The sequence below is a fragment of the Oncorhynchus keta genome, chromosome 14, assembly GCF_023373465.1.
Source record: "Oncorhynchus keta strain PuntledgeMale-10-30-2019 chromosome 14, Oket_V2, whole genome shotgun sequence".
Classification (NCBI taxonomy): domain Eukaryota; kingdom Metazoa; phylum Chordata; class Actinopteri; order Salmoniformes; family Salmonidae; genus Oncorhynchus; species Oncorhynchus keta.
The window spans coordinates 76,015,495-76,040,525 of NC_068434.1; the positions used below are offsets into that span (position 1 = coordinate 76,015,495).

General features: G+C 43.7%; 1 protein-coding gene across 4 annotated transcripts in view; it reads right to left on the minus strand.

Moving 5' to 3' along the window:
• The window catches only part of dennd2b (DENN domain containing 2B), a 103,629-nt gene that overhangs the window by 76,850 nt on the left and 1,748 nt on the right, over positions 1 to 25,031 (minus strand). The window contains exons 1-2 of one of the 4 annotated variants that reach the window (XM_052462606.1): positions 19,409 to 19,580; positions 18,506 to 18,650 (exon numbers count right to left, since the gene is read on the minus strand). The exons of 1 other annotated variant lie outside the window; for it this stretch is intronic. In XM_052462606.1, coding sequence (XP_052318566.1) covers positions 18,506 to 18,540 — 35 coding nt within the window. In that variant the 5' untranslated portion in view covers positions 18,541 to 18,650; positions 19,409 to 19,580. Of the gene's footprint in view, positions 1 to 18,505; positions 18,651 to 19,408; positions 19,581 to 25,031 lie in introns of those variants that run through there. 2 more of the 4 variants (XM_052462604.1, XM_052462603.1) reach the window with 2 other exon arrangements.

A 25,031-nucleotide genomic window follows, 5' to 3' on the forward strand; every position in this document is an offset into this window, starting at 1 on the left:
AGATGAGGAGAGAGACGGCACTGAGCCCTATAGAGACAGATGAGGAGAGAGACGGCACTGAGCCCTTTAGAGACAGATGAGGAGAGAGACGGCACTGAGCCCTTTAGAGACAGATGAGGAGTCGGCACTGAGTCCTATAGAGACAGATGAGGAGAGGGATGGCACTGAGTCCTATAGAGACAGATGAGGAGAGAGACGGCACTGAGCCCTTTAGAGACAGATGAGGAGTCGGCACTGAGTCCTATAGAGACAGATGAGGAGAGGGACGGCACTGAGTCCTATACAGACAGATGAGGAGAGAGACGGCACTGAGCCCTTTAGAGACAGATGAGGAGTCGGCACTGAGTCCTATAGAGACAGATGAGGAGAGGGACGGCACTGAGTCCTATAGAGACAGATGATGAGAGAGACGGCACTGAGCCCTTTAGAGACAGATGAGGAGAGACGGCACTGAGTCCTATAGAGACAGATGAGGAGAGAGAAGGCACTGAGCCCTTTAGAGACAGATGAGGAGAGAGACGGCACTGAGTCCTATAGAGACAGATGAGGAGAGAGAAGGCACTGAGCCCTTTAGAGACAGATGAGGAGAGAGACGGCACTGAGTCCTATAGAGACAGATGATGAGAGAGACGGCACTGAGCCCTTTAGAGACAGATGAGGAGAGGGACGGCACTGAGCCCTTTAGAGACAGATGAGGAGAGGGACGGCACTGAGCCATATAGAGACAGATGAGGAGTCGGCACTGAGTCCTATAGAGACAGATGAGGAGAGGGACGGCACTGAGCCATATAGAGACAGATGATGAGAGAGACGGCACTGAGTCCTATAGAGACAGATGAGGAGAGGGATGGCACTGAGCCCTTTAGAGACAGATGAGGAGTCGGCACTGAGTCCTATAGAGACAGATGAGGAGGGACGGCACTGAGTCCTATAGAGACAGATGATGAGAGAGACGGCACTGAGCCCTTTAGAGACAGATGAGGAGAGGGATGGCACTGAGTCCTATAGAGACAGATGAGGAGAGGGACGGCACTGAGCCATATAGAGACAGATGAGGAGAGAGACGGCACTGAGCCCTATAGAGACAGATGAGGAGAGGGACGGCACTGAGCCCTATAGAGACAGATGAGGAGAGAGACGGCACTGAGCCCTTTAGAGACAGATGAGGAGTCGGCACTGAGTCCTGTAGAGACAGATGAGGAGAGGGACGGCACTGAGCCCTATAGAGACAGATGAGGAGAGAGACGACACTGAGCCCTATAGAGACAGATGAGGAGAGGGACGGCACTGAGTCCTATAGAGACAGATGAGGAGTCGGCACTGAGTCCTATAGAGACAGATGAGGAGAGGGACGGCACTGAGCCCTTTAGAGACAGATGAGGAGAGAGACGGCACTGAGCCCTATAGAGACAGATGAGGAGAGAGACGGCACTGAGCCCTATAGAGACAGATGAGGAGAGAGACGGCACTGAGCCCTTTAGAGACAGATGAGGAGTCGGCACTGAGTCCTATAGAGACAGATGAGGAGAGAGAAGGCACTGAGCCCTTTAGAGACAGATGAGGAGAGAGACGGCACTGAGTCCTATAGAGACAGATGATGAGAGAGACGGCACTGAGCCCTTTAGAGACAGATGAGGAGAGGGACGGCACTGAGCCCTTTAGAGACAGATGAGGAGAGGGACGGCACTGAGCCATATAGAGACAGATGAGGAGTCGGCACTGAGTCCTATAGAGACAGATGAGGAGAGGGACGGCACTGAGCCATATAGAGACAGATGATGAGAGAGACGGCACTGAGTCCTATAGAGACAGATGAGGAGAGGGACGGCACTGAGTCCTATAGAGACAGATGATGAGAGAGACGGCACTGAGCCCTTTAGAGACAGATGAGGAGAGAGACGGCACTGAGTCCTATAGAGACAGATGAGGAGAGAGAAGGCACTGAGCCCTTTAGAGACAGATGAGGAGAGAGACGGCACTGAGTCCTATAGAGACAGATGATGAGAGAGACGGCACTGAGCCCTTTAGAGACAGATGAGGAGAGGGACGGCACTGAGCCCTTTAGAGACAGATGAGGAGAGGGACGGCACTGAGCCATATAGAGACAGATGAGGAGTCGGCACTGAGTCCTATAGAGACAGATGAGGAGAGGGACGGCACTGAGCCATATAGAGACAGATGATGAGAGAGACGGCACTGAGTCCTATAGAGACAGATGAGGAGAGGGACGGCACTGAGCCCTTTAGAGACAGATGAGGAGTCGGCACTGAGTCCTATAGAGACAGATGAGGAGAGGGACGGCACTGAGTCCTATAGAGACAGATGATGAGAGAGACGGCACTGAGCCCTTTAGAGACAGATGAGGAGAGAGACGGCACTGAGTCCTATAGAGACAGATGAGGAGAGAGAAGGCACTGAGCCCTTTAGAGACAGATGAGGAGAGGGATGGCACTGAGTCCTATAGAGACAGATGAGGAGAGGGACGGCACTGAGCCATATAGAGACAGATGAGGAGAGAGACGGCACTGAGCCCTATAGAGACAGATGAGGAGAGGGACGGCACTGAGCCCTATAGAGACAGATGAGGAGAGAGACGGCACTGAGCCCTTTAGAGACAGATGAGGAGTCGGCACTGAGTCCTATAGAGACAGATGAGGAGAGGGACGGCACTGAGCCCTATAGAGACAGATGAGGAGAGGGACGGCACTGAGTCCTATAGAGACAGATGAGGAGTCGGCACTGAGTCCTATAGAGACAGATGAGGAGAGAGACGGCACTGAGCCCTTTAGAGACAGATGAGGAGAGAGACGGCACTGAGCCCTATAGAGACAGATGAGGAGAGAGACGGCACTGAGCCCTTTAGAGACAGATGATGAGAGAGACGGCACTGAGCCCTTTAGAGACAGATGAGGAGAGAGACGGCACTGAGTCCTATAGAGACAGATGAGGAGAGAGACGGCACTGAGCCCTTTAGAGACAGATGAGGAGAGAGTCGGCACTGAGCCCTATAGAGACAGATGAGGAGAGAGACAGCACTGAGCCCTATAGAGACAGATGAGGAGAGGGACGGCACTGAGTCCTATAGAGACAGATGAGGAGTCGGCACTGAGTCCTATAGAGACAGATGAGGAGAGGGACGGCACTGAGCCCTTTAGAGACAGATGAGGAGAGAGACGGCACTGAGCCCTATAGAGACAGATGAGGAGAGAGACGGCACTGAGCCCTATAGAGACAGATGAGGAGAGAGACGGCACTGAGCCCTTTAGAGACAGATGAGGAGTCGGCACTGAGTCCTATAGAGACAGATGAGGAGAGGGACGGCACTGAGCCCTATAGAGACAGATGAGGAGAGAGACGGCACTGGGCCCTATAGAGACAGATGAGGAGAGGGACGGCACTGAGTCCTATAGAGACAGATGAGGAGTCGGCACTGAGTCCTATAGAGACAGATGAGGAGAGGGACGGCACTGAGCCCTTTAGAGACAGATGAGGAGAGAGACGGCACTGAGCCCTATAGAGACAGATGAGGAGAGACGGCACTGAGCCCTTTAGAGACAGATGAGGAGAGAGACGGCACTGAGCCCTTTAGAGACAGATGAGGAGTCGGCACTGAGTCCTATAGAGACAGATGAGGAGAGGGACGGCACTGAGCCCTATAGAGACAGATGAGGAGAGAGACGGCACTGAGTCCTATAGAGACAGATGAGGAGAGGGACGGCACTGAGCCCTATAGAGACAGATGAGGAGAGAGACGGCACTGATCCCTATAGAGACAGATGAGGAGAGAGACGGCACTGATCCCTATAGAGACAGATGAGGAGAGAGACGGCACTGAGCCCTATAGAGACAGATGAGGAGAGAGACGGCACTGAGCCCTTTAGAGACAGATGAGGAGAGAGACGGCACTGAGCCCTATAGAGACAGATGAGGAGAGAGAAGGCACTGAGCCCTTTAGAGACAGATGAGGAGAGAGAAGGCACTGAGCCCTTTAGAGACAGATGAGGAGAGAGACGGCACTGAGCCCTATAGAGACAGATGAGGAGAGAGACGGCACTGAGCCCTATAGAGACAGATGAGGAGAGAGAAGGCACTGAGCCCTTTAGAGACAGATGAGGAGAGAGACGGCACTGAGCCCTTTAGAGACAGATGAGGAGAGAGACGGCACTGAGCCATATAGAGACAGATGAGGAGAGAGACGGCACTGAGCCCTATAGAGACAGATGAGGAGAGAGACTGCACTGAGCCCTTTAGAGACAGATGAGGAGTCGGCACTGAGTCCTATAGAGACAGATGAGGAGAGAGACGGCACTGAGCCCTATACAGACAGATGAGGAGTCGGCACTGAGCCCTATAGAGACAGATGAGGAGTCGGCACTGAGTCCTATAGAGACAGATGAGGAGAGAGACGGCACTGAGCCCTATAGAGACAGATGAGGAGAGAGACGGCACTGAGCCGTATAGAGACAGATGATCAGAGAGACGGCACTGAGCCCTATAGAGACAGATGAGGAAAGAGACGGCACTGAGCCCTAGAGACAGAGGAGAGAGACGGCACTGAGCCCTATAGAGACAGATGAGGAAAGAGACGGCACTGAGCCCTATAGAGACAGAGGAGAGAGACAGCACTGAGCCCTATAGAGACAGAGGAGAGAGACAGCACTGAGCCCTATAGAGACAGATGATGAGAGAGACGGCACTGAGCCCTATAGAGACAGATGAGGAGAGAGACGGCACTGAGCCGTATAGAGACAGATGAGGAAAGAGACGGCACTGAGCCCTATAGAGACAGAGGAGAGAGACGGCACTGAGCCCTAGAGACAGAGGAGAGAGACAGCACTGAGCCCTATAGAGACAGAGGAGAGAGACAGCACTGAGCCCTATAGAGACATAGGAGAGAGACGGCACTGAGCCCTATAGAGACAGAGGAGAGAGACAGCACTGAGCCCTATAGAGACATAGGAGAGAGACGGCACTGAGCCCTATAGAGACAGAGGAGAGAGACAGCACTGAGCCCTATAGAGACATAGGAGAGAGACGGCACTGAGCCCTATAGAGACAGAGGAGAGAGACGGCACTGAGCCCTATAGAGACAGATGAGGAGAGAGAAGGCATTCCTGCTGTCATCTATTTCCTGTTTTAGTGGACTGAGAGGACAGAGCATACATCTTAATTTTGATCCAGCAGCACAGGGAATTGCCAGAATATCCTGACAGATCCTAACAACTGCAGTTGTTTTGGTTCATTCGGATCTTCTGCAGGCAGGGAAAGCCAAGATATTCAAAATGTGAGCCATGGAGTACAGTGATGGTGATTAGGCTACACTCAAACACAGCCATAGGCTCTGTTCTGTATTTATTTCTGTGCACACAACCATAAGTACCCAAAGGTACTTTGGGTTTCACCTGTACATGCTTTCCCTTACTAGAGTCATTAATGTCACCAACATTAAAAGGCATGTGAGAAAAACAGAACATGAAAGCACATCCGTGGAGGCTCCTCAGAGGAGAACCATCACCTCCAGTGAATTTCATACAAATAAAAATAGTGGAACATTTAAAAAAGTTCTCCTTTTTAGATAAAACTATACTAAACATATTCACATCACCAAATAATTGATTAAAACACACTGAATTGCAATGAAGGTCCACAGTAGCCTCAACAGCACTCTGTAGAGTAGCACCATTATGTAGCCGAAGGACAACAACCTCCTCTGGGTACATTGACTTCAACACAAAACCTAGGAGGTTCATGGTTCTCACCCCCTTCCATAGACTGACACAGTAATTCTGACATCTTCCGGATGATGTCGTCCAACCTATCAGAACTCTTGAAGCATGAACTGACATGTTGTTCACCCAATCAAAGGATCAGAGAATAAATGTAGTACTGAAAGCATAAGCTACAGCTAGCTAGCACTGCAGTGCATAAAATCTGGTAGTTAGTTGACACAAAGAGAGGGGAAAACAATAGTTATACAGTTTTTAACAAATCAATTCTTTAAAAATGAAGGAGAAGCAAGAGAAAGAGAGAAATGTAGTTGTATTTTTTTTCAAATGCAGCTAGCTAGTTTAGTCTACTCAAACACCCGGCTCAAACATACAGGGATGCTATGTTAGCTAGCTGGCTATGGCTATCCAACACTGGAACTCTTCCAAGTCAAGATAAGCTTTTGTTTTTATTAACTTATTGCCACCTGGGCCCACCGGTGTAACTGCTAAACTGCTTGCTGACTGTACACTGTACTGCATGATTGTAGCAGGTTTACTAAACACCTTAGTTTTAGTAGCTATGTTGACTATGAGATGTTAACTAATATGGTGACAATGATATAGGCTGTGTGTAGCAGTTAGCGCTTATGATATGAAGTTTTTTTGCGTGGTCACAGACAGCTGATTCTGTAGAAAAAAATGGGAAATGGGGATAAACGTACATGAATTTGTCCAATAGAAACTCTCGTTTGCAACTGTTGGACTAATGATTACACCCTAGATCAGTGAGATGCAAGCAAGAGTGTGCAAGGCGTTATTGAATGTGTCACTGTCACCTTGATTACTCACATTTTTCTCTCAACCTGTGACCTATGTTGTAAACTTTAATTCATAGGCTAGGTTGTAGCAACCTCATGATGGGTATAGAGAGCATTTGAGTATCATGTAGTAGCCTAAACCTATCAATGGTACATTGAGCTGGGTGAATGGAATATGAATGACAGTTATCCAATACGCTGTAATAGAAATAAAAAATTATAATCCTTCTCACTCATTTTAAACTTCACCAACCACCACTGAAGCACATTAAATTTTAGATGTACAGAATATCAGTTGTCTGAAAATTATGCCATTTCTTTTAAATACCTGCTACAGCTTGATGAAATACGTTTTTTTCATTGACTTATTGAAAGATGCACAGCTATAAAAATACTGTTGGCTGCACGTAAAAACACTTTTAATTGTAACATCTGGAAAGCAAATACAGTATGCTTAGAAAAAAAGGAGAACTTGGGAGCATGTGATGCCGCGGAGCTGAGCAGACGTTGACAAACCGAGCTCTTCAAAGTTATTCTATTTTTACCTAAATAACAACGTTGAAACAATATTCTAACATCGGCTGATAAATTGTCAAGTACTTACCTTCCCAAAGAGCCATGGACCTCCGACCGAGAGGCAAGAAGGACGACCAAAACGTAGTTGATTCCCAATATAACGATAACGCTACAGCTATCAAGATTAGCATTAGCCCTCATAACTGACGACAGTTCCAGACTGTTGCTCTCAGCAGCCTCTTGCGAGCCTGCCGACATGCTGGCTACTCTCCTCCAGGAAATTCAGGATAGTAACAGAGGTCTTTCTATGAAAATTGATAAGAAATCGTCTGAACTCCATTCTTCCATTGACAACCTGAAATCCTCCATGAATGATCTCCTTTTGAGAACAACTGAGGCAGAGTTGCGCATTAGCACAGTTGAAGATACTATCGCTAGACATGACCAGGTGTTGATACAACTGCAAAAGGATAATGCCTACCTCAAAAACAAGGTAGATCAGATGGAGAACCAGAGTAGACGTAGTAACCTGAATCAAAGAGCAGATCAATATTTTTACTTTGACAAACAAACCCTCTGCTCCTGACAGCTTCATTCTTTGGGACACATTGAAGGCCTATCTGAGGGGACAGATTATTTCCTATACTAAAGGGCTGAAGAGAAAACACGGTGCGGAACTGAGTGCCCTTGCATCTGAAATCTCCGAGCTAGAGAAAACCTACCAAAGAGGCCCGACTAAAGATCTATACAGGCTTTTGCTAAATAAAAAACTTAAATATAATATTCTGAACACATATCAAGCTGAGAGGGCCATCACTAAATCAAAACAGTGTTATTACGAGCTTGGAGAGAACGCTCACAAAGTATTGGCATGGCAACTGAAAGCAGAGGAAAGTAAGAGGACAATTAATGCCATAAAAACTCTAACTAATGAGATATCTTTCGACCCTACTGAAATGAATAATACTTTTAAGAAATACTATGAAGACCTCTACACTTCCCAATCAAGCGATGATCTATCAGAGATCAACTCCTTTGTCTCCTCTCTCAACCTCCCATGCCTGTCAGGGGAAGACAGCGAGCGCCTGAGTGAACACTTCTCAGTTCCTGAATTATTGGAGGCCATTAAATCCTTACCTTCTAATAAATCTCCTGGGGAGGATGGCTTCCCTCCAGAGTTCTATAAAGAATTTAGGGAGCTGTTGGTCCCCTACCTTATGGAGGTACTTAAAAAAGCCAGAGAAGACAACTGCTTTCCAGAGTCCTTCTCTCAAGCAGTGATTACTGTAATCCACAAGGGAAAACCCCGCTAAAGTGCACCTCCTATAGACCAATCTCTCTCCTTAACACAGATTGTAAACTGGTCACCAAGATGCTATCTAAGAGACTGGAGTCATGTCCAGTCTGATATAATTCACCTTGCTAACAAAAACAAAATACCTAGTGTCGCAGTCTCCCTCAACACTGAAAAGGCCTTTGATAGGGTTGAATGGCCATACCTCTTTCGCGTCTTGGAAAAGTTCGGTTTAGGTACCGTGTTTGTAAATTTGATAAAATCACTCTACAAATCTCCTAAAGCTAGGATTGCTACCAATGGGATGACTTCCTCCTCTTTCCCTCTTTATAGGGGGAACAGACAAGGTTGCCCAATTAGCCCCCACCTCTTTGCCCTCGCCATCGAACTGTTGGCTGAGGCTATTAGAACATGCCCTGGCATACATGGCTTTGAGGTGGGCCCCCATACCCATAAATTATCACTATTTGCGGACGACCTTATCTTATTTCTAACAAACCCAGAATACTCCCTCTCCCACTTACAGATCCTACTACAGTGTTATAGTTATTTCTCTGGATATAAGGTCAATTTTGATAAAAGCGAAATCTTACCGTTGTCTGTCTTTGACCATCTTACCATCAAGCACAAGTTTCCTTTTAGATGGTCGCCTATGGGCTACACATATTTGGGCATAATGGTGGATGGTAATCTGAACAACCTCTATAAACTCAATCTGGCCAGTTTGTTGCAAAAGGTGGAGGTTGACCTTTGTAAATTGATGGACTTACCTCTCACTCTACTGGGTAGAATCAATGTAATTAAAACGAATGTCCTGCCCAGATTTCTATATCTGTTTCAATCTCTCCCTATCCCTGTTCCCGCAGCATTTTTTTCCTCTCTCGACAAGCTAACCAGACGGTTTATCTGGCACGGCAAAACCCCTAGGGTTGGCCTGGATAAACTGACCCTTGATTACAGTCAAGGGGGCTTAAACCTCCCCAATTTTAGAATGTACTACTGGGCTGCACAGTCTAGGTTTCTGGCTCAGAGGTTTGACAATGGTCCCTCTCCCTCATGGTTGAACATTGAAAAGCTTGAGGTAAATGATGACTCTGGGGCAGAATTGTTTTACAAATGGGACAGAAAATCTATAAAAACCATCACAGACAACCCTTTAATCATACATTCTGTCCTGGCATGGTGCAAACTGCATGAGCTGTTCGGACGAGGGGGATTCCTTTCCCCTAAAACCCCTTTATGGAACAATAGATTGATCCCTATGTTTTTCCAGAATAGTAACTTTAGACCATGGTCTGATAAGGGGATCACTCTTCTGGAACATTGTTACGAGGAGGGAGTTCTTCTGTCTTTTGATCAGCTGAAACAGAAATACCACTTGCCTAACAGAGACTTCTTTAGCTACCTACAACTACGAAACTTTATTAGGGTGACTCTCAAGGGACAATGGAACCCACCTAAGATGTCACCTATTGAACAACTCTGCCACGCAGACCAACCACTGTTCAAGACCATTTCCCGTGTATACAATGCTCTTATGTCAGGACTAACACTGCCTGGGCTAGATAGATGATCTTGATGAGGAGCTATGGAGTGACCTATGCAGGGATGGTGTTACATCCACATTGAACTCCAGTTACAGACTGATCCAGTTTAATTTCCTCCATCAGCTCTATATCACCCCATCTAGACTGCACAGGTTCAACCCAGATATCTCCTCCCTATGTTTTAGATGTGGCTCAGATGAAGGAACATTCCTCCATTCCACTTGGCAGTGTTCAAAACGACACGGTTTCTGGCAGGGGGTATGCGATACCATATCCTCAATTCACGGGGTTGCATTCCCTTTAGACCCGGAGGTCTGTCTACTGGGTAACTTTACTAACACCAATCTTAAGCGAAGCCATACTATAAAGTTAACAGAAATATTGCTAGCGATTGCCAAGAAATGTATTGCCTTGAAATGGAAATTGGATTCCTCCCTGCCAGTTGCAATGTGGCTATCGGAAGTTAATAGTTGTATCTCTTTGGAGAAAATCACTTACTGCTTGATGAATAAGTTAAAGACATTTTACAGAATTTGGCAACCTTTTATTGACTATATGGAGAATCTCCCCCCACATCTCATTGATTGAATCTATATATTACATTTACATTTAAGTCATTTAGCAGACGCTCTTATCCAGAGCGACTTACAAATTGGGATATATAATCCTCACATAATGTTTCACACGTAATGTATAATATGTAGCCTACGGCAGGTGATCCAATGTCTCGTTATAATTTTTTTCTTATTGTATGTTTGTATATATAATTATATATATTTTTTTTATTCAAAAAAGAAAAAAGGAGAACTTATCGAGACAGGCATACTGATAAACCGCAGCAATTAAAAACACATTTGAAAAGTGTCTCAGTTAATCTTAATGGTTCTATCAAAACAAATGTAGAGTACCCCAGGATTCTTTATAGGCCTAGGTGTCAATTTTGGAAGTACTTCAGATCAGTAGTTTCCAAATATGAGGCTTACTGCATATACCTACATTGAGTGTACAACACATTAGTAACACCTGTTCTTTCCATGACATAGACTGACCAGGTGAATCCGGGTGAAAGCTATTATCCCTTATTGGTGTCACCTGTTAAATCCACTTCAATCAGTGTAGATGAAGGGGAGGAGACAGGTTAAATAAGGATTTTTAAGCCTTGAGACAATGTTTACATGGATTGTATATCTGTGCCATTCAGAGGGTGAATGGGTAAGACAAAATATTTAAGTGCCATTGAACGGGGTACAGTAGTAGGTGGTCTGAGTGTGTCAAGAACTGCAACGCTGCTGGGTTTTTAACGCTCAACCGTTTCCCGTGTGTATCAAGAATGGTCCACCACCCAAAGGACATCCAGCCAACTTGACACAACAATGGGAAGCATTGGAGTCAAAACGGGCCAGCATCCCTGTGGAACACTTTCAACACCTTGTAGAGTCCATGCCCCTTTGAATTGAGGCTGTTCTGAGGGTAAAAAGGGGTGCAAGTCAATATTAGGAAGGTTTTCCTAATGTTTTATACACAGTGTATCTGGAACACTTTGTAATGACAAGGAAATGGCAGCGATTGTTAAATAAATTCCCTTTAACAGGCAACTTGTGCAATGCAAGAACAGTAGGCAGGTTTCAGCATGTAATTACAAAGAAGCCAAGTTGAGGGCAACAAGTGAATTGGTGATTCATAGTTTTGAGTGTTGTGTCTCAACTTTCACTGTAGCAATGTCTCGGCACCTTTCTCATACTCTATGTGCAATCAGCCAATATTTACCATGTGACACCCATGGCTACACTCTTAAGAGAAAAAGGTCCTATCTAGAACCCACATTTTTTTCCGGCTGTCCCCATAAGAACCCTTTGAATAACCCTTTATGAAGGACCCTTTCCACAGAGGGTTCTACATGGAACCCAAAAGAATCAAATAACCCTTTTGGAACCCTTTTTTCTAAAAGTGTAGTGATATAGGTTATATGCACAACCTACTTCACAAGTTCACAACAATGGAGAGATTTGGGTCAGAGAAGTCTAAGATGGAGCTTTGGGGTGTAAACAGCAAGGTGTTAACCAGCTGACTTCGTGGAGACTGATACCATCTCTTCACATTAAAAAACAAGCTATAGGCCTCCTGTTTCGATCCCAGGCTGTGTCACAACCGGCCGTGGGCGGTGCACAATTGGCCCAGCTTCGTCGGGGTTATTGGAGGGTTTGGCTGGGGGGGCTATACTTGGCTCATCGCGCTCTAGCGACTCCTTGTGGTGGGCCGGGCACCTGCAGGCTGACTTCGGTCGTCAGTTGAATAGTGTTTCCTCTGACACATTAGTGCAGCTGGCTTCCGGATTAAGTGGGCAGGTGTTAAGGAGCGTGGTTTGGCGGATGCATGACTCGACCTTCTCCTCTCCCGAGTCCGTTGGGGAGTTGCAGTGATGAGACAAGATCGTAATTGGATATCACAAAATTTGGGGAGAAAAATTGGGTAAAATACAGTTTCTTTCCTGGGATGTCAAAGCAGCAGCAAACTGTAAAACCATGTTCAGTAAGAGGTGGGCATGGTTCGTGTCTAGGGCTAGAGTATGGCAATGTCTTAAATGGCACCCTATCCCCTATATAGTGCACTACTTTTGAAAAGAGGTCAATGGGCCTCTGTTCAAAACATCAGACCAACATACATTTTTAACATCTTCAGCAAGAGACCTGAGAAAACATTTTGTATGATCTCTTATTAATTACTTTAGGCCCAACCTTTGGCACTTTGTATTTCCTTGTTATTACCACAATGTTATGGTCACTACAGAAAATGGAATCTGATATTGCTTTGGAGCAAAGCACTGCAGCGTTAGTAAAGATATGATCAATACAAGTGGATGTCACAGATCCAACACTTTTGGTATGCACTCTAGCTGGTTGAGTGATAACCTAGTTCATATTACAAGTATTAGTCACAGTTAGAAGATTCCTCTTGAGAGGACAGCTAGATGCTAACCAGTCAATGTTCAGGTCACCCAAAAAATAGACCTCTCTGTTAATATCACACAAATTATCAAGCATTGCACACATATTATGAAAATACTGACTGCTGGCACTTGGTATATGAGATTTAAAAACACTGCATATTAAACTTATATTTTCAGTCATTTATAAATGTCAAGGAAGAGATGCTCAGATGAGACAAGTAGTATAGTGGAGGGTAAACACAAGTAAACACACTTTATTTTTGCTTGACAGTTTACCCACCTTTTGCAGAAAAATGCATTGAAAGTAGGCGTTACTTTTTTTAAGAGACCGGCAATCAGAGTTTATCCACCTATTTTCTCACCACTGCATCACTACCTATGCAGGAATGCACCGCCCTGTCAGATATTGACATGTAATTTGAGTATTGACTTAACATTCAGCGAACGTTATGAACAAGACACAGCCTGGAATTATGACAAAAGGGAGCTAACAACTGTCCTTTCAACAGGCTGTCTGTCCTCCCACCTCTGCATTCTAGTCGAGTCATGCTGCATTTACATGGTCTAATTCCCAAATAGCACCCTATTCCCTACATAGTGCACTACTTTTGACCAGAGCCTTATGGGTCCTGGTCTAAAGTAGTTCACTATAGGAAATAGGGTGCCATATGGGGAATGACAGCAGGCAGGATGACAGCAGGCAGGATGACAGCAGGCAGATTTACACCCACTCTGACCTCATCCAGGGGTCCACAGACAACCAGAAGTGAACTGCAGGTTAACTGTGACCCTGCATGACTGAGGCTCATACATAACGCATACAGTATTCTATTGAACTACAGGACACAAGGTGGAAAAACAGATGGATTGATGGAAAACACTCCACATCAAAGGTGATTAGTTCCTTGTCTTACCTACATTTGGGATGCGCACTGGATAAACACTGATTGAGCAAGTAATGTTGTTCCACAGTAGTTACAAGGAATACAAATAACTATCCTGTGATATGATCTCTCTGAATCATGAGTAAAAAATAAACAGGCCTATCTATCAACAACAATGTTCAAGGTATATGTTTATTCTCGTCAGGTTCCTCAGAACCAGTTACAGTTAGATCCATAGACAGAAGGCAACATTTTTTCTAAGACATTTACTCTTTCCCAAACTGTCTACATGACTTACAGTACCTGCCATCCAAACCACTAACTCATAACTGTCCTATTGTGTCTTAGCCATACCATATTCTACAGCAAAAGGCATATCCATTATGGGGGGAAATCATGAGGCTAGATAATATCAGTTACTACATGTCCAGTTACTATGTCCTTACTATACCATTAGATCACAAACTATGCTTGCTTGTTGAGGAGGCAAGTCTGTGTGTGTTCCTGAGACTGTTTGGGGTGGAACAGAAGAGCTCTTTGTTTTCAACATGTCCTTGAATGGGGAAACTCATGGTTAAAAAGTAAGTCCTTTATCGGGTGACCGAAACACACAAATACTATACAAAGCTACTCCCGCTAGTTTGTGTGTATGTGGGTGTGCGTGTGTGTGACGTGTGTGTGACGTGCATGGGCTGTGGAATGTTTCATCTCATAGTGAAGCCATTAGGTCCATGGCCTTGTCAGCCTTGACAGGTCAACAGGCCCACAGGCCAGCCCATCACATAGAGGAATGTGCTAATATTTGTCCTGTCCATCAGGCCTGGTATTCAACACATTAGACTATGTTTTAAAGGGTGGATGAACAGGAGAGGGGCGGGAGCTCGGAGCACCTGGCTTCAATGATAAGAGCTTCTTTATCATCCAACAAAGATTCTCAGACACTCAACTATGCATCTTTCTTCATCAACAGTTACATACAGTTACATACCGAATATGAGATGTCAATGTGATTTGGTGAACACAGCACTTTTCATGGTTTGGGCTGTGATGATAACAGTAAGTTGTTATTTAGTGTTTGTCATCACAATGGATGAACTTAAATGAACCTCCTGAGGAGTAGCCTTGGCTTGATGTAATTTCCATCCAGCACCACCACATCTCTGGTGGAAATCAAGTAATAACAAAAGACACAATGGCTTCCAGAAATAGAAGCATTGTTCTAATTTTGTTCTCCAGTCTGCTACTACACCTCTGTCTCGGCCTCTCTGGCAGACATGTCCTCCCGACCATTTCCGCTGATCATCATACTCCAAGGTTTTCAAACTACTGTTGAGCTGAGCTCACTTACAGCCATGAGCCAGCCAGGGAAAGCAGAGTAAAACCTCTGAAAACTCTTTCCAGACGTCACAACTCACCAGAGGACATGAGGAGTGTATGGGCCCATGTATCCACAGGCATTCTTTATCGTCTTCAAAAGACCATTTAATTTTTCTTCCGTGCATTCTCAGCGAGGAAAGAGGTTTTGGGACTGCTGTTGGAAATCCGACATCAGACGTGAGTCTGGAGGTTGAATTACTGGGTAAATATGGTAGAGGGGAAGGAGGAGCTACTCCAGACACTCAGTCCCTAACATAACATCATATGGTCCTCATAAACCTTTTACATGGAGGAGACGCATTGGAACTGTTCATGTGGTGTATGTGCATACAGCCTGTCGTCATGAACCAAGCATGTGTTTAGGTTGAGGAGAACGACTATGAATAACGTCTCCGTTAACATGAAAGCATTATAAAAGGCCTTCCACCTGGATGAGAACTCCGTTCCTAATTAACAGTCCATACAAATCTCCTCTCTGCCTCGCTCTAACACATAGGCCGCAAGAGGCTGGCTTTTGTCTCCTTTTAACTTTCAGTGCCAGATTTTCTAAAGAATGGTCCAGTGGACATCTTTTCGTAGAGTGGGCGGCTGTTTGCTGAGCACTGTCGGGCCCCTTAAATATCCATCCCACAGAGCTCCATTCGCCTCTTTATGGGCAGGGGCACCCCAGGTTGACACTATTCATGGCAGCTGCACACTCCCTACACAATAACCACAAGTCCCTGCCACCGTAGCTCTCTGACTCAATGTGCCAGATGGAACCAATTATTTCAGCTGTTTACAGTTCTCTTTTATCTTCAATGCAATACTAATGGCAGATATGCCCTTTTTGGAAAGCTGGGGAAAAGTGTTCTGGGCAACCTGGATATGAGCATGCACAGCTGTCGGAGCTGGCATGTGGAAAACAGGCTTATGTCCATTTGAGCCGCTGCAGGGAGCTGAGATGTAGGATATATGTCAATGGGCTGACTTCTGACACACAGGCTTTAACTTCCAATGAAAGAAGGAAAGGAGGACAAAACATTTTATTTTGTGTGCCTCCACTGCCACACCCTTACTCTGATATGGAAGTTTAATTTAATTTATGGATCATGAATCTGAGGGATGAGAGGGGATCTGACTGAACCCTTATAACTGCCTACACTCCGTGGTCAGTTTATTAAGTACACCACCCCATTCACGAAAACAGTTCACTCCTACTGACAGTGAGTCACGTGGCCATGGCTTGCAATACAAAGCAGGCAGACAGGAATCGAGGCATTCAGTTACTGTTCGATTTAACGTTAGATTGGGAAAAAATGGATGACCTAAGCAACTTTGTGCGTGGTATGATCGTTGATGCCAGGTGCGTCGGCTCCAGTATCTCAGAAATGGCCGGCCTCCTGGGCTTTTCACGCACAACAGTGTCTAGGGTTTACCAAAAACATCCAGTCAGTGGCACTCCTGTGGACGATAACAACTTGTTGATTAGAGAGGTCGAAGTGGCATGGCAAGAATTGTGCACGCTAACAGGCACGCTACAAGCAGGCAAATAACGGTGCAGTACAACAGTGGTGTGCAGAACGGCATCTCGGAATGAACAACTCGTCAGTCCTTGTCACAGATAGGCTATTGCAGCAGACGACCAGTCCAGGTTCCACTCCTATCAGCTAAAAACAAGAAGAAGTGGCTCCAATGGGCACACAATCACCAACAATGGACAATTAAAGAGTGGAAAAACATTGCCTGGTACGATGAATCCGGATTCCAGTTGTGTCATGCTGATGGCAGAGTCAGGATTTGGCGTAAGCAGCATGAGTCCATGGCCCCATCCTGCCTGGTGTCAACAGTACAGGCTGTTGGTGGTGGTGTAATGGTGTGGGGAATGTTTTCCTAGGACACGTTAGGTCCCTTGATACCAATTGAGCAATGTTTCCATGCCCTGATGAATTCAGGCTGTTCTGGAGGCAAAGGGGGTCCGACCCAGTACTAGATACCTAATAAACTGGCCATGGAGTGTATATCCTATGTAAAAGATAGATGGATTACAGAAATGTGTAAAGTGAGCTATCAAAGGAGAAGCAGAGAAAATACATCTGAATATCATTCCTTTTAAGGCACCTTTGCAAGATCAAAACAGGAAGATATAATGTATAGTAAGGCAAATGGTATGTAATCCAGGGTGAGATAGTGACGACACATCAAGGTGGAGCCTGAGTGCCAGCCTCCCAGCACTTACTTCTGGTCACAGGCAGTTTAACTTACCAATAGCCTTTACATGGCAAGTGAGCCTGAAAGAATGCCATGCCCAAACCATTTTGAATATGCCTTGGACAGGTTTAAGAATGTCTATGAAAGGTTGTGCAAACACTCAATAATTGTAATGCCAAACTCCAAAGAGAGAATGAGATTGGTGATATTTGAAAAGGATAGCATTCCCCATCTGCTTAAACAGAGGGAGTAGATTGCACTACACCCAAAAGTAAATCAAAGGTCTCCGTCATTCAAAACAAAAACAATAATTAAAAGGAAGTGACAGCCTACTGTACAGGATCTTAGTTACAAAGGCTGGGTGGTGAGCAGAAAGGATAACACAGAATACCTGTGTCAATACTAGGCATTTTTATAGTACTACTAATATTAATTACTGCATTGTTGGGAAAGAGCTTGCAAGAAAAGGCTTTTCACTGTACTTGTGCACTTGACAATAAAAATGTTAAACTTGAATCACTCCATAATGTGTATTGTGTGACAATTTATGCCAAGTTACGAGCTAAGCTTAGCTACATGATTACCTAGGATCCAAACACTGGTTGAACTACCACGCTTCCATTCCAAAACCATAGATGGCCCTATGTCTTGCCATCTTTATTCCTGCTATGGGCCTAAAAGGCAAATGGCTGAGATGAAATGGAGTAGAAAAGGGAGGACCGGGAGGAAGATGCGGCACATTGAAGGCACTGCATAAAAGTGATGCACCATTAACCTTTAACAAGGCTAAGAAAAAAGAACTGACACAACTTTTGACACTTGTGGGGCAGACTTGTGGCTGGATTATCCATTGCTGCATGTATAGCCTAAACCCAGTCAAATTATGGTTTAACTGTGACATCCAATACAGTCATTCTCTGTGGGCTATATTCCACTCAGATCCTGTTCACAGTCTATCACATGGTTTCCCCATGAATCTTAAACCATTGAGGGAACAACACAGATCTACAACTCATCATCAAAGTTTCCAACAGCTTTAACAGGATAGTGATCATTATATGGCTTATAGATTAATAGTATGCCAAGCATGCTATTTAGATGGCAGTAAATAAAATGGAAAAAGGCACCCTAAAGCTGTGTGGCTCCACTAGACATTGGGTTTCTATTATGGGTGATGTGTGGGCACTGGGCATAACAGCATATATATAGTTCTACCAGTCTTACCCAATAACGGGGTGTGTGTATGATATCATACACATTGTCTGATAATGCCGGCCTAAAAAGCATCTGGTGACATCCCACCCTCGCCCCTGTTATGCAAGCCCTGGCCAGAGAACAGAGGGGCCTCCCAATCTTGCTGCTGACAATCCTGTCCAGTGAGAAGGAAAGGTCATTGTTAGATATGCACAATAGACAGTCTGTTCGGGAAATGATCAAGAACAAGAGCTTGCAGCTGCAGCGTCTGCCTAGTTACAGTGATAGTGATAGCAGGAGGTACCCCTGGAAAGAAAAGCTCTGGAATAAACTTAATCTAACAGAGAGAAAACATATAATCCACATTAGAGGACATAATAGGCTATGATTATGGATATTCTCACTCAACAGCATTAGTAAACCTGAGGCGGATGCAATCTCAGAACGTGTATTATCCGTAGCTCTCAAGAACCCAAGGAGGCCCAAGTGAGTTTACAGTTGACCCTCTTTTGAATTGAATAAATTATATCGTGCTCCACAATGTAAACCTTAGTTTGGCATAATTTATTTAGCCTCAACTCACTCAGTCCGATTTAATGAAATTGTTTTGTCATTCACATGATCTACTTGAAAGAGCTCAAGTGGGGATGTAACGCTAACAACAAGGATAGCGTTACATCCCCAAAACTGTTGTTACCAAATACGGTAAAATCACTAAAATCACTTCAGCGAAAAATGTATTGTAGGCTATATTTTTTTAATACTTTTTTTTGATACAGTCGCATATAACCACGAGATGAATTTGCGCTTTCCGAACTCTGTCTGTACAGCATTCGGATACTTTTGCTGCAACTAGCTATATGCTCGTTAACCCTTTATAAACTATCCCCAATCATGTAAAAAAATAAAAATTCAAATGGCGACCGGCTTTACCTCAGAGTAGCGCCTCATTTCCACAGCCATTTTTACCCCCAAAAATGCCAGCAAATATCAATCCCGTTAGATAAATTGTAGCAAAAAATAAAAAGTTTCGTTTTGCCTGATAGCTGCAGCTTTCCCACTGAACTGAGAGTCATGTCTTTCCAACCAAATCCCTCCCTCCTTGAGACCTCTGGAGAGGCGAGGGCTGGACTAGTTTCCATGGAGATGGGTTGTTTGCCCCCCACTTCAATGGGTCTGGCCCCTTTCCTCTATCCCACACACAAGCTTGCATCAGTTCTTTGTCTATTAAACAGTATAATTCATAGGAATGACCAAGAGAGTCAGATAGGCTCTGGAATTATCCTCAGGACATCCTCAGTGGTCCTTCTGTGGCTCAGCTGGTAGAGCATGGCGCTTGTAACGCCAGGATAGTGGGTTCGATTCCCGGGACCACCCATACGTAGAATGTATGCACACGTGACTGTAAGTCGCTTTGGATAAAAGCGTCAGCTAAATGGCATATATTATTATTATATATTATCATTATCATGTTGTCTACATTCCATTTGTATGTTTTTTGACACTCTCTTCCTAGCCTTCTAACAGCATATAAAGAGAGTGACAGTTGGGAGTGCACAAGACAACGCTAGAATGGTCTCAAATACACACATGCCAGAGGGGTAAGAAAGTCTTTGAGTTGAAAACTAAAGTCAACAAGTGACTATTACAACATATAAAGTGGACAGCATGATGAGACAGTACAGTATATTTCCACGTTTGGAGAGAGAGATTTATTCATCAATAAGAGCTACGAGATAACACTATGTTTAGTTCTGGAATTAATAACTACTCAACTCTGCGTGGATATTCTCTCAGGGAAACAATTAGAGAAGATTTCTGTGTAATTGTATGGTTTTGCTGTATCCAACTACTTATAACACAAACTAGCAAAATCACAATGTAACAAGAACATAATTAATAGGCCTACACACACGTTTCAACTACAGAATGGTACTCAGAGATGCAGAATGAATCCGCTATTCATCCAGGAGATAGATAAAATGTCAAAACACATCTCAGGAGATAAAGTCAAGGTTGAACCTTTAAAGACCTGTGTCAATTAGTGAAATTGTGTAATTTTGAACAGCCTCAAGGGCTTGGTGATGAGGCTATCTCCAGAGGGAAGGGTTTGTCAAAGACATCATTTCAGGTCAAACTGAATGACGAACACACAGTTAATGATTTGGAAGACAGATGCCATGATTAGTCCAAACCAATTAACATAATATTTGACAAAAAAAAACAAGTTAAGAAAACACTTATTTTACAAAACTATTAACAAGATCCATTAATTTTTTTTTTGACATTATATGTAATTATACTAGGACATTATACTGGTTGGAGACATATCTCAAAGTAATAATTCAGATATTCAAAACAGTGAACACATGTTCACTGAGGACAGTTACCAGAATCCATGAACATATTAGCAGATGTGATTCCTTGTTGTTGGACTGCAGTGTGGATCCTGTCACTCTGTGGTTAGTTTTATATAAGAGGGCTCTAGACAGGCTTAAACCTCATGCTCTGCTTTCCCAACATTAAGCCTCCCAGAGCACACATGCATGTTGAGAAACAACACTGCAGCCTGAGTCCAGACTAAACAATACCCAAGGGGGAGGATGCCTGCTATGAAGATCACCATACCCAAAGTTGTGTCTGTTTTTCGCTTTCTTAAGTGTAGGTTACCTCCAAGCAAAACAGCCTTTTTAACAATCATTGTTGTAATTGTTGAGATTTTCGTTCTTTGTTATCAAATAAAAATTTGGTCGGTAAACAATATGTGTATGGTCCGTAAACAGTATGTGCCCTACCTTTACGCTACTGATTTCGGGAACATTTTCGATGCACTTAAGAAAAACAGGAAAAAATACAAACAAGCCACATGAATTCAAAGTATTGGAAACATGCATGAGTCAACACTCGAGTCCACTCAACCTTGCTCTGGTTAAGGGAACAGCTATTGGGCCACAGCAGAATTTGAAAAAGAACTGAACATTTCTATCCAAAACAATTGGCACAAAGTCTACAATCAAGAATCAATGTCCCCTTTCACAGGAAAGGATGCAGAAGACTGAAAATGGTCATTATAAAGCCTGTCTTTCATATCTACTTTATAATGAAATGCCTAATCATCACAAACAAATGTCAGTTTACAGCTTACCCATAAACCAATTCTCTCATCAAACCCTCTGAGCATCAGCAGTAGAAACATAGATGGGGATCAAATCTAAAGCCATTCCACTGGGCACAGACATCAGTTCAATATCTAGTTTCGATTTACATTTGGTTGAGTTGTCAACTAATGTGAATTCTGCGTGAAATCAACAAAAAATGGTGCTATGTCATTAGATTTAGGTGAAAAGTTGGGTGAAAAATAGACGGAATTCCCTTACACTGATTTATTTTCTTAAAATCCAAATTTTGTTGAAATTATGTGGAAACAACGTTGATTCAAAATGTGGAGTTGATCTACCTGTCATGAATAGAATCCACATCATATTTCTACCAAGTCTCCAACTACAGTATGTATCATATATTTTACTCACAGTGTGCACTATTTCATACAGTCCCGTCCCCCCCTCCCCCCGGAGCATCCTTTCATTCTACTGACTGAGGAACGGAGGAAGTCGTAAGATGCAGACATCCGACTCATGTCCCATAACATGTCTCCAGGATGTCCACAGCTTTGTCAGTATGTCGTTTTACTCTGAGATCTAACTATACTGAACAAAAATATAAACGCAACATGTAAAAATGTATACGATTTTACTGAGTTACAGTTCATATAAAGAAATCAGTCAATTGAAATACATTCATTAGGCCCTAATCTATGGATTTCACATGACTGTGAATACAGATATGCATCTGTTGGTCACAGATACCTTTAAAAACAAATGGGCCTCAGGATCTCGTCACGGTATCTATGTGCATTCAAGTTGCCATCAATAAAATGCAATTGTGTTCGTTGTCCGTGGCTTATGCCCATACCATAACCCCACCACCACCACTGGGCACTCTGTTCATAACGTTGACATCATCAAAACGCTCGCTCACACGACGTCATACACGTGGTCTGTGGTTGTGAGGCCAGTTGGATGTACTGACAAATTATCTTAAATGATGTTGAAGGTGGCTTATGATAAAGAAATTAACATTCAATTATTTGGCAACAGCTCGTGTAGACATTCCTGCAGTCAGCCTTCCAATTGCATGCTCCCTCAAAACAAGACATCTATGACATTGACTTTGTGTGACAAAACTGCACATTTTTGAGTGGTCTTTTATTGTCCCTAGCACAAGGTGCACCTGTGTAATGATCATGCTGTTTAATCAGATTCTTGATATGCCACACCTGTCAGATGGATGGATTATCTTGGCAAAAGGAGAAATGCTCACTAACAGGGATTTAAGAAATTTGTGCACAAAATTGAGAGAAAAAAGCTTTTTGTGTGTATGGAACATTTCTGGGATCTTTTATTTCAGCTCATGAAACATGGGACCAACACGTTACACGTTGCATTTATATTTTTGTTCAGTGTAGTTGTCTCTCAGACATGTCAAAGCCTCATAAAGTATAAAGATTACTGAGTGGACTCTGACAGCTTTGTGCTTCAGATTAGCAGAGGTACTAGTGCTGTTTCATACTGGGAAAGGCTGGCTCCAGTAGAATGGATGCACAACGAAGAACAACCTCCTGGAATCCGCTGTGGTGTCGAGAAGTCTTGTCCTCTGGGTTTCTTCTGTACAATGTAAGCAATACATTATGCTGCTTCTCTGTCAGTGTAACATGAGAAAATCAAATACAGTCCAATCCTAAATAAGCACTACTTAAAGAGAGACTGTTATTGTTTGTATAGGGCTACTTTCACAAAAGAATGCAACCTTTTTCAATGCTCGGGCTCAGGAATTTGTCCACACAGTTTTGATGGCATAAATCTGTTTTAAAATCATCTCCCTGACGTCTACAACTCTCCACCTTTTACACCTGCTAAAGCCATTCAGGCAAAGGGAAAAAACATACGACCAGGCCAGTGTTTTTTGGACCCGTTACAGGTCCAATGTACCTTGCGTAGGATCCATCGGTCATGTTCAGTGAATCCACAAAAGCCTCAGAAATTTGACAGTAACCCTCTCCAGTACACTGTTGAGCTTTCACCACACCCTTACCACAAAATATTCCTGTGAGAGCCTCTCCTCCGGCATCTGGAGATTTTAAATAGCCGAGGGCCAGCGGGTCAAGGGAGCTATGGAAATGAGGATGGGACAGTCGCATACAAAAGCCTCCAAGCAGCCAAACAGCATAGGGTCTGATTGAATCGCAAGTCTAAACTGCTTGTTTTAACATAAAGATGTTTTTTTTTAGGAACAACATATTCAATTTCAAGACAGGTCATGAGGCACCAGCAGTCGAGTCCTCTCATGTTGATGATGTCTATCCAATACTACTGCCCTAAGGCCTACAGCAATGAAGAGAGATGACAAGTCTCACACTATAAATACTTCCTCTCCACCTAAAGTACCAATTTGCATCAAAATAAGCTTCAGGGCCTGTAGACTTTTCAGTGGTTCATCTAGGTTCATCTAGCATCATAAGGTAATCGTATCCATCTTATTTTACCCCTTAGCATAGGGCAATAATATGATTCGATCTCATTCTGTTGCTGAGAAATATCTCAAAATTGACAAAAAGCTGAACTTTTTGTCGTCACAAGGAAAGCTACTAGAGGTATATAAACTATTCTGTGTGTGTGAGTGTTTGTTATGCATACTTGTAATAGGTGCTACAGCCTCAGGCATCACTATGGCCCCTTTTGACTGTTCTCTCCATATGGAGTCCATTTGGAATCTGTGACCCATGGAGAACGCTGTTACCAAAGGCTGCCATGAGACTTTTAAAAGATCTGCCACTGCTGTCCCCATGTACAAATAATACACATCTCCACAGATCTAAAGTTACGACCGCACATGGGATTTATTTTTATTTTTTAATAAACACCCGCCGATGTTTTGCAGCACTGTTGGAATTGGGCAAACACTTTAGGACATGATCCTGTGCCGTATTTGTTATCAGGGAGGAAATTGGCAGCCTCCAATCACATTAACCTTCATCCTGATTAGTTCAATGTGTTAATGGTATTATAGCTGTCAGCCTCACATACTGAAAGTAGAGGAATGTCCTGCACATTGTCTTAATTCTTGCTCCAGATGCTTTCTTAAAGGCCCAGTGCAGTCAACATTTTGTTAAATCTGTGTTTTGTATCATATTGTATAACAGCTGATTAAACTAATACTGCAAAATTGAGAAAACATTTGATCAGTGTTATTTCCTGATAATTGGTGGTTGAAAATACAATCTACACAGGACCTTCTAATGAGCCTGTTTGCATGGGCGAGTTTTTTGGCTTACATGTGTCATCACCAGGCGATAAATTGCTTAATAATAGACCAATAACAAAGAGAGTTCCAAACCTCTCTGCCAATAACAACTCGTTTTAAGTTTTACCCTCCCCACTCAGACCACTCCCAGACAGTCCAAGCAAAAACTAGCTCGATAATTTTTTTGCTAAAAAGT